The sequence below is a fragment of the Gossypium raimondii genome, chromosome 4 (genome assembly GCF_025698545.1).
Source record: "Gossypium raimondii isolate GPD5lz chromosome 4, ASM2569854v1, whole genome shotgun sequence".
NCBI lineage: Eukaryota > Viridiplantae > Streptophyta > Magnoliopsida > Malvales > Malvaceae > Gossypium > Gossypium raimondii.
This window is the reverse complement of record NC_068568.1, coordinates 8313187-8323266: the sequence shown is the minus strand read 5'-3', so window position 1 is coordinate 8323266 and position 10080 is coordinate 8313187. Positions and strand designations below refer to the sequence as shown.

General features: G+C 34.0%; 1 protein-coding gene across 1 annotated transcript; it reads right to left on the bottom strand.

Moving 5' to 3' along the window:
• Window positions 1-2903: 2903 nt before the first annotated feature.
• LOC105779067 (uncharacterized) lies at window positions 2904-3419 on the bottom strand. The gene has a single exon (XM_012602817.1). It carries the CDS (start codon window positions 3417-3419, stop codon window positions 2904-2906), a length of 516 nt encoding a protein of 171 aa, XP_012458271.1.
• Between the last annotated feature and the right edge of the window lie 6661 nt (window positions 3420-10080).

The following is a 10080-nucleotide window of genomic DNA, read 5'->3' as shown; positions in this document are numbered from 1 at the left end:
CTTCAATTATTATTTGCATAATATTATTTTTTCGAATTATATATTTTTGACTTAATATTTTGTACTTATCTATGCCTACAAATAATTACAATAAAAATTCCAACTTTTTTCGTGTTTGTAGAAAATTACAAAATGAATACTTAAAAAAAATAAAAACTATATAGATCCGGACGACATCCCCGGTGCTGACGTATAACGTTCGAGGTGCCTCCGTCGACCTCCGGGCCGACCTCCGGGCGTCCCTTCTGGTGTATTGAAGAAAGTTGTATAATTGTATACCCCATCATCGGGGGTGTTGGGTATTGCGAGACTGGAGGTGTCGAGCCAAAAAATCCTCAATGTTAAGTGTAGGTGATTGTCATTGAAGCTCTAGGAGGTATGAGGACGATTCAGAGTGTGTCGAATGTGCTGGAGTGTGCCAGGTGATTGCAACTCATTTTCGAAGTACCGTTTTGAGTATTTGTGAGAAGGAATGAACCATGTGTCCGAGACAAATAAGGGGGATCACCTCTCATGTCGGAAGTTCCATAGGAAGCTATACGAAGCATATTGGTTCGCCCAATTTATGTGGTCCCTCCCCTTTTTGTCAATCCTTTGTATTTCACCCAATATATATGGAGGGTTTGGGATAGGTTGCTTGTAACTAAGTTGTCTTAATACCCGATCCACGGCATGCCACTTGACCATATAAAAATTAATTAATGGCACGTTTGTTACGAACAGAGTTTGTTGATCGTGTACTCATGATGGTATGAGTGGCATAAATTTCGGTCTGAATATGGTATCTATAAAAACTATACATTATAGATCAAACGTTTAGGGGTGATAGTACTTTTTTTGCAAAAAATGTATTTGTTGGAAAAGTTTAGAAGCGTATTTTACCTCATCCCTAGAGTGAGTTTATCACTTGGCGGTATACGGGCACGATGTATGACTGTCTCATTCCCAGTATCGTCGCCCATCTAAAATACACATGAATATTTTCGATTATTATTCTTTTCATGCAAAAGTACTATACTATAAAATTAAGAAACAAAAGATATAGTCGAATGTTAACTCACCTATTTACGAGTGGCCAGGACAACAGTTGGTGGATCATACTGGCCAAAAATGACATCCGATATAAAGTCCACGACTATAGTAGCATGCAGCAATCACCCACAGTCTTTGTAGATGGCTTTGTCACTTGACAAAGCTCGCGGTATAAGCACACCAGTACTGTAGAGCCCCAACTATAGTTACCGACTTGGGCCAGGTCTTCTAGTAAGGGAAGGTACATGATGTGGACTTTATTTTAATTTACATCCAGCATCAATATGCCCCCTTATGAGTTGCAGAATGAATGCTCTAGCAGTGTAGATAATGTCTATCTACGTTGGATTGGTTAGGAGATGCTCAAAGTTAGCTTTTAACCAAGTGAACTTCAGCTTGGTTAGTTTTCCTCCCTCATCATCAGGATGCACTCTTCCTAATAATCGGCTACAAGTACCCCACAGATTAAGCATTTTTTTAGGCCCGGTTACTGCTTCTCCATTGATAGACAACCCAACTGAACTGTTATGTCTTCCAGTGTGATTGTTGCCTCCCTGCACTAGACATGGAACGTGTGTGTCTTGAAGCACCATCGTTCAACCAGGGCTGATATTAATTCGGCCCATAAGTCAGCAATTTGAATATTCACGGCTACCCTAAACCCCGCGACATCCAAATACGATAGAACCCTTCTATTAGAAAAATATCCCAGATCATGAAGTCGAGATCTGACAACCAGGTATTGTTCCTGCGAAAATAGTAAAAATAATAAGTTTTAATTATCGTTTAAAAAAGAAGATATTATCAATTAGAAAATATTTCTATAAAGGTTAATTAGTGAGTATTTGACCATATTGCGAACAAATTTAGCAATGTGGTTGTCATGCTTTAGAAGAGAATTATCATCCATTTCGATATTTGCGACAAAATCGAAGAAATTATTAGGAATGATATAAATAATTTGGAAATTACTAGAAAACCTTTAAATTTGAAACAAGTCTGAAGAAATTTACAATTTTTAGTATTATAGGAAAATGATGGGAATAAATCTGGTGAGTAGTAGTGGTCAACGGTGGTCGGCGATGGAACTTGCGGTGGTTGGTAGTGGAATTTGCGGTGGTGAGACAACTGATGGCTCAAATCACCTATTTATAGTTGGGGGACCATTGGGGTTTGAGGGAAAAAATTAGGAAGAAAAAAGGAAAAAAATTAACTGAAAAGCCTTATGACCCATACGAGTCACATCCGAAGGCCTAAAGTCGGCCACCAGTGGACTGAGTAATGCTAACACATAGGCCTGGCTTGAAGCCGGCCATTGCTTGGCCATGGCCTAACAAAATAAGCCTGGGCCTAGGTCTGGCACAAGGAGTGAGGAGCGGGATTGAAGCCGACCATTACTTCGCTTAGGCCTGACATGCTGACATCGGCTTGTCATTCACGGGCTGTTAGTGTTTTAAAATTTTTTTACTATTTTTTTCTTTTTTTCTTCAATTCACTAGCCTATTTTATTTTTTTCTTTTTACTTTTTTTCCCTTTTTTTCATCCATTTTTATTTTTTATTACTTTATTTATTTATTTTAACTTTTATACTTTTATTTAATTTAATTTACACTTTATTTATTTATTTTACTCTATTTCATTTTGTAATAAATGAATAAATGAATTATTTATTTTATTTATTTTTAATAATAAATATTTTCTTTTCTTTTCTTTTCTCATCATTCATTTTATTTTTAGTAAGTTTTATTCTTTACACTAAAAATATTGGCTCATAAAAGCACTTACAATATAAAAAAATAATTAATACTTTGTATTTATACTTTAATTACAAGTTTTAACAATAATCACGAAATAATAAAAAATCACTTATCCTATTCGTCGTCTTCCAATCTAGCATTACGAGAAGATTGACTATGAATATAAACACAATATGGGAAAGTTGATTGATTATGGCCGAATGTTCGGTAGACCGTGCATTGTTTGGGTTCGCCCGTTTCCCTGATATCCATGTCATTTCGAATCCTCGTCAACTGTAGTCGACGTTTAGAATGTCTACGAAGACTGCAGTCCAACAAAATTTTGAAAGCAAGCGGCGAAACTTCCCAGTTCGAGACATTTGATATTACGAGAAATTCGTTCCCCCACATACGCACAGTGTATTGCAGCATGTAGACCTCGTCTATGAATTGTTCGACATCTAGTTTTGCATGGGCACATGCTGCGTGAACATGTGTACACGAATATCGAAGAGTCTGGAACTGCCTGCACTTATAATGCCTATTTTGTAGATCAACAGCGTATGACCTAGGTGGAAGACCCAAGAGACGACCTACGTACTCTTGAACCCGAAATGTCTCCAAGTCGTGCGAATACAGTTCTGCGTTCATCCTCCCTACCTTATTTGCGTTTAGTTTCAATCTGTTTCAGATGCCCTCAACATAAACGTGCCTGTCCTCTATTTGCTTTACTTGTCTCTTCCATATCCTTGGCATCAACGTCGACAGACTATAGAATGTTGCCGAGAAAACAACCGAAGAAGATAACGTGTACGCATCAAGATCACATTAACCGCCTCTACGAGGTTGGTCGTCACGTGACTATACCAAAACCCATCATCGAAACTTTGACTTCAGTTCCAATTCTCTATTTACCCAACTACTGCTAGAGACGATGATTTTTGGGTAACGAATTCATTTAAGCTTCAAGCCTCGCAAACCTTTGCTTGAATCGTCGCGATTCTTGGAATAAATTTATACAAAGGAAATTTAGAAATACAAACTTATAAATCTTGAAAAAATACAAATCAATTTTGGAATATTGTTTTTTTACTCATTTTTAGGAGTTCTCTACGACATTCTTTATTCTTACACTCTATTTGGAAGTTTGACGCGATGTGTCAAATGCAATAAAACAGACCTCCACGGAACCCCCGAAGGCTTTACCACAGCAAATAATCCCTTTGATCTATTCGATAGGAGGCAAACGTTGTCTTGCCTTCGAACAAATAATTTAAAACAATTACACATCTATAAATTTATACAAAGGAAATTTAGAAATAAAAACTTATAATCTTGAAAAAATACAAATCAATTTTAGAATAGTATTTTTTTACTCATTTTCAGGAGTTCTCTACGACATTCTTTATTCTTATACTCTCTTTGGAAGTTTGACGCGATGTGTCGAATGCAATAAATGAATCTCCATGGAACCCCCGAACGCTTTACCGCAGCAACTAATCCCTTCGATCTATTCAATAGGAGGCAAACGTTGTCTTGCCTGACATCATGCCTCCGCAGATTTGACAAGAAAATCCCAAGACTCGAAGTTCTCACTTTCCACGATGGCAAAAGTGATAGGAAGTACATTTCGGTTGCCATTTTGTACAACTGCAATCAGGAGTATTTGCATGTATCACTCGTACAGCAATGTTCCGTCCACCTGTACCATCGACTTGCAGTGAGGAAGACCTTAACACACAACTCGAACGTCTAAAACAATTAGTGGAAAACCCATTTGCAAGGTTCTATCTCGCTGTCTGAGCCTTTATACAGCAGTGTTTGCAAATCAGTCACCGTTCCTGGCACATATTACTGCATCGTAGTTATCCACCCTTGAAGTTCGTTGTATGACGCATCCCAATCACTGTACAACTGTTTCATTGCCATGTTTCGCCCACTATGCCTTACTGTAGGAAATCTTGTATTTGAACTGAGCTTGCATGTCTACAATAAGAGTCGATACAGGGATGGTGGGACTGTCCTTCATTAATGGGACGATGCAATTGCATATTGTTTTTACATCCAATTTTTGATGGTCTTGCGACATATGAACAACTGTTCATGTATGAGGACTTTCTATTTTCATGACTGTCCACATCTGGGTTTGCTACACTAATGCAGCTCGAACACACCAGTTACAACCACTTGAGTCTTTACAATATTCTCCGACATATGAAAATTGCGTTAACTTTGTGACTTTATAGTCGGTAGACAACTTTAAGCTGTACTGCTTTATTGCATGTAAGCAATCTTTCTTGTTATCGAATTGTTGTCATAAGAACAACTCTTCAGCTTCCTATTCTTCATCTAGTAAGTAAGCCAACAGTATATCTGAATATTCAGAGAACTCGCGCGCAAGTGCCGCATCAAGATCTACATCAATCATGAAAGCCCCTGGATTATTACAGATAACTATACCGGATCTCGTGTTCCCGGCCAAATAAGGATGTACATCTTCACCCTCCACTGGGCCTTCATCGTCTATGTCTTCAAGGACGTCATCCAAATTGAGATTACTAGAATATTCAATATCATGGTCGGGCTACTCTTCATGGTCGAACTGTTCTTCATTGTTGGACCCTTCCTCACCATCTTCTATGGTGGCCAACAACTCTAGATGAATCTCTAGACAAGGACACAGTATTGGAACATTATACCAACATCCACCGTAGTTTGGATTTTCGAGAGTTTGTAGTGACCGTCCACAACCCGATTGATCTTCCCAGTAGACATTAAGATCAAAATCAATTTCAAAACGTTGACTTACAGGAATTAAAAAAATTGGGTATAGGGGTGCCAACTATCTAGTTCCCCTAACCAAAAAATTTTTTTTGTATCTGATAAAGTGGGTGTCGGCCATCTATGTGCTAGCACCCAAAAATATTATATTTTTTTGTAATAATATGGTGTTGGCAATCAAAGTCCCCCAACCCAAAATTTTTTATTTTCTGGTAAAGTGGGTGTTGGCCATCTATGTGCCAGTACCCAAAAAAAAAATTTTGGTCCCGAAAAAGGTGGTGCTGGCCATCAAAGTTCCCCAACCCAAATTTTTGTTTTCAAATACTGGTGTAAAGTATACCATTATGATACTGTTGGAAAATACTCGAAGGGTGCTGGCCATTTAGGTCCCCCAACCCCAAAAAATATTTTTTTAACACCTGACACAATTATCAAGTGATGATTGAGACAAAATACAAGGTAGTGAATCATTTATGTAATTATTTATTTATTTTAAGTCATTTAGATAAAATACTCTATGTTTGTGTACTTTGTCTCTATATGCATTTTAAATATATAGTAATGATTATAATTTGTTAAGTTCCTTCGCGATTCAATATTTATCTTTTCTTTTAGAAATATGAATTTATGTTGTGGGATAAAAAATCATAAGTAAAGGATTTACTTATATATAATTCTTTTCTAAGATGGAATGTAAAAATTAAAGGAAAAATTTTATTTGAAATCAATTAAGTAAAAGGAAAAATTAGACTATAATCCAACATATATCTCACTTAAATCCCAAAATAACACAAATGGGAAATGCTAAGTCATTTGGATATGAGCATGTATTTGATACAAGTATGGTTAGTCTTTTTATCTTCTTTAATGTATTTAGAGGATCCTTGGATGTAAGTCAAATTTAGGTGTGACTATAGAATATGAGCACGTATCTAACATGAATATGCTAAACTTTTCAAATTTTTCATGTATTTAGAGAATTATTAAGTGTGATTGCCGAACATGAATATTTACATATGAAACCTAATAAGTTAGATCTAATTCATTATACAAGCTTAAGTTGGTGCTCTCGAGATCTAACTTTTATGCTTCCCTGCTAACTAGGATATTTTTAATCTTAACAATTTAAATCTATTGTCAGACAGGTTGATGAAGCACAGACTATATATTTTCTTAAAGAAATCCGTTGACTCATATCAAACATTTTCCGAAGAACAAAATTAATGAATCAAATAAACCCTTACTTCTTACCCAAAATCCAAAAAATAATTTGTGATGGTATAATCTGTCCTATCACCGACAGATAGCCAAATAAGATTCTAAATGTCTCCAGCATTAAGCAATAGATTTGTCAATCATAACACAGAAAATGAAACCACGTCTTTCAAAAGTTGGGCTTCATGATAGAAAGTAGTAGGCCATGCTTCCATCAATTTTGGACATTTTATTGACCCTTCACCTAAAAATGTCTTTCCATTGATATATAAAATTAAAATTGAAGGGTAAATTATAATTTTGGTCCTTATATTATACTTAATCTAAAATTGAAATATTTGTACTATCTATCATTATTAATTTTTCTTTCAATCTAAGTTATTAATACTGGTAAAATACAATTTTTGAAGGTAAAGATTGGATTATTTGGGATTGAACCTTAACGCCCATACTTACAACCTAATATTCTTGACATTAAATAAAAGAAACGTTAAACTTTTAAAAATAAATATTTAATTTAAATTTTCATTTTATATTTTAATTGAAATGTTTGTACTATCTATTATTATTAATTTTATCTTTCAATCTAAACTATTAATATACTTTCTTCAAAGAAACAATGTTAACATATTTTATTAGTTAAATAAAGTGAGATTTTTCAAACTCAAAATTCTATTATTTTCTACAAATTTTTCATTAAAAAATCTCTATTTGGATTTATGATTATTTATGCCAATATCAATGGTTAAACCCATGTTGGCATCTACAAAATCAGGGTCCAAATCATGTGATTGCCATCTTCTTTCTCAATTTCTATTTTGTACTAGGGGTGAGCAAAACTCGATTTGACTCGAAAAATCGAAAAAAAAATTCAAATTTCGAGTTAAACGAATCGAGTTATTCGAGTTAATCGAGTTATTCGAATCAACTTGATTTTTTTTTCGAATTTCGAGTTCGAATCGAGTTGAGTTTTCGAATTTGAATAACTTCAATAATTCGAATAATTCGAATAATTCGAATATCAAACTATAATATTTTACATTTTTACCCCAAACTCCAAAACATTTTTACTTTTCCCTCAAAACTTTTACTCCTTCCCACTTTTCCCCCAAAACTTTTACTCCCCTCCCCTCTCAACCCCCCAATCTACCCAAAATCCATTTCCCACCAAAATGTTACTCTCCCATTTATTTTTTCTCAAAATTTTTACTCCCTCCCACTTTTCCCCTAAAACTTTTATTCCCTTCCCATCCCACCTCCCATCTATCCCAAACCCTCCCCCCTCCAATTTTTTTTTAATATTTTCCCTCCAAAATTTTACTCCCCTATTTACTTTTCCTCAAACTTTTATTCCCAAAACTTTTATTTTTCCCTAAACTTTTACTTCTCACCCTTTACTCTCAAATAAAAAATCAAGATTATCCAAAAAATCACTAAACATAAATAGTAATAATTTTATTTATATCTACTATTTATATTATTAAATTAAATTTCACATTTTATATTATTTATATTATTGAATTGTTTAGTCATATTGAATATTTATATTAAAATTGAATTATTAATTATATCATAAAATATTCGTGTTAAAATCTTATATTGGTATCAATTTCACATTTTATTTTTAAAATAACTTTTATTAAAAATCATATTTTTACATTTAATATATTTTTAATTCTAAAATACATAGTGACAAGAATCAAGATAATTGAAACAACTAAGCAAGCAAAGAAGCTAACCAATATATAAAAATTAATAAATAAATTATGAAGTGATGAAAGTTAATAAAAAATTTGATTAATGTGGACAAATTTTATTACAATGGGTGACAATGGTTACAAGCACCCAAAATTATTTTTTAAAATTTAACTCGAACAAATATATTCGATTCGATTCGATTCGAATTCCATCTCACTCGACTCGATTCGAGAAAACTTCAAATAAAGTTAGGATGATAAAATGAGATTCGAAAACTCGATTAACTCAAAAATTTTCGATTCGATTCGATTCGATTCCCACGGGTGCTAAGCAAGGGCAATCTTATGAAGGTTTGCCAGTCTATTATGGTGCAAGGTTTGCCAAGCTCGCCTGGTTATAGTTTCGCTCAATGTGGACACGTTAGCCTGTGATTTGTCCGTTGATAACAAGTGGAGGAAGTATAACAATGTCATTTTTTGTCAAGACTTAAATTTAAAAATTGTAAAATTACAATGACTGAAAATGACCAAATTGTAAAGACTAAATTCACAACTTATACATAGTATAAGGACTAATTTCATAATTTAATCTAAGAAAACATGCCAATACTAAAATACACCAAAGCCAAAAATAATACGTTTACCGACTGACCGCCTTAAATAGGTGAAAACACCTAAATAAGCGTAGTTAAACACGCAAATTAGAGAGGGATGTGAAGGGGTAGGGACAGAGACAAGGGAGACCATCCCTTGCGGCGTCTCATTCGGCCGCCTCACGCTTGGCATTGTCCACCATTTCCACATTATCCCAACCCAATTCTAAAATCTACTAAACGTTTTTGCAAGCAAGCTTCTCTCTCTGACACGCAAATTCTTTTTATAATTAATTTATCATTAATGTTGATTTTATAGTTCATTAATATCAATCAATTTAAACTTTGGTCACATGTTATCTACAAGGTTTAAATCTAAATTTTTTCTTTGAAAATATGTGTATTGGTAATGGCAAAGTCGCGGGACTGGCAGGGACTCGGTCTACCTTAAAATGATTTTTTTTATTTAGGTTACTTTATAATTTATAAAATTTTAAATTAATAATGGTAAAATTACACTTTAATCACTAAAAATAATAAAAATTAATTTAATTTTTTAAAATATAAAATATAAGCCATTAAAATAATGAAATTATATTTCACTATAGTTAAAATATGCAATTTAATTTTCATTAAAAAATCTCTAACTTTTAACCCTATATATTAATACTGCACCCAATATTTATTAATTAGATAAACAAATTTTAACCACTACGGATTAAACCAATCTATCTATCTAACTCCTTTTCTGTCTTTTATTTATTTATTTAAAATCCTATATATGTCCCTAAACATACAGTACTGGTCCACCATTGAATAAATTATTCAGTCCTCATATGGCTAGTCCTCCTTTGTTATCATCTTACATGGAAGCCCCCATTAATCCTCAACAAGACGATCACCTCCTTCTTTCTCCTGATAGAAACTTCGCTTTGCATGGTGAGATCATGATGTTTGTTTTTCTCCTACTCTTTGCTGCCTTCCTTTCATTTCTGCTCTTCGTCTTCTACAAGAAACGCTGCGGCT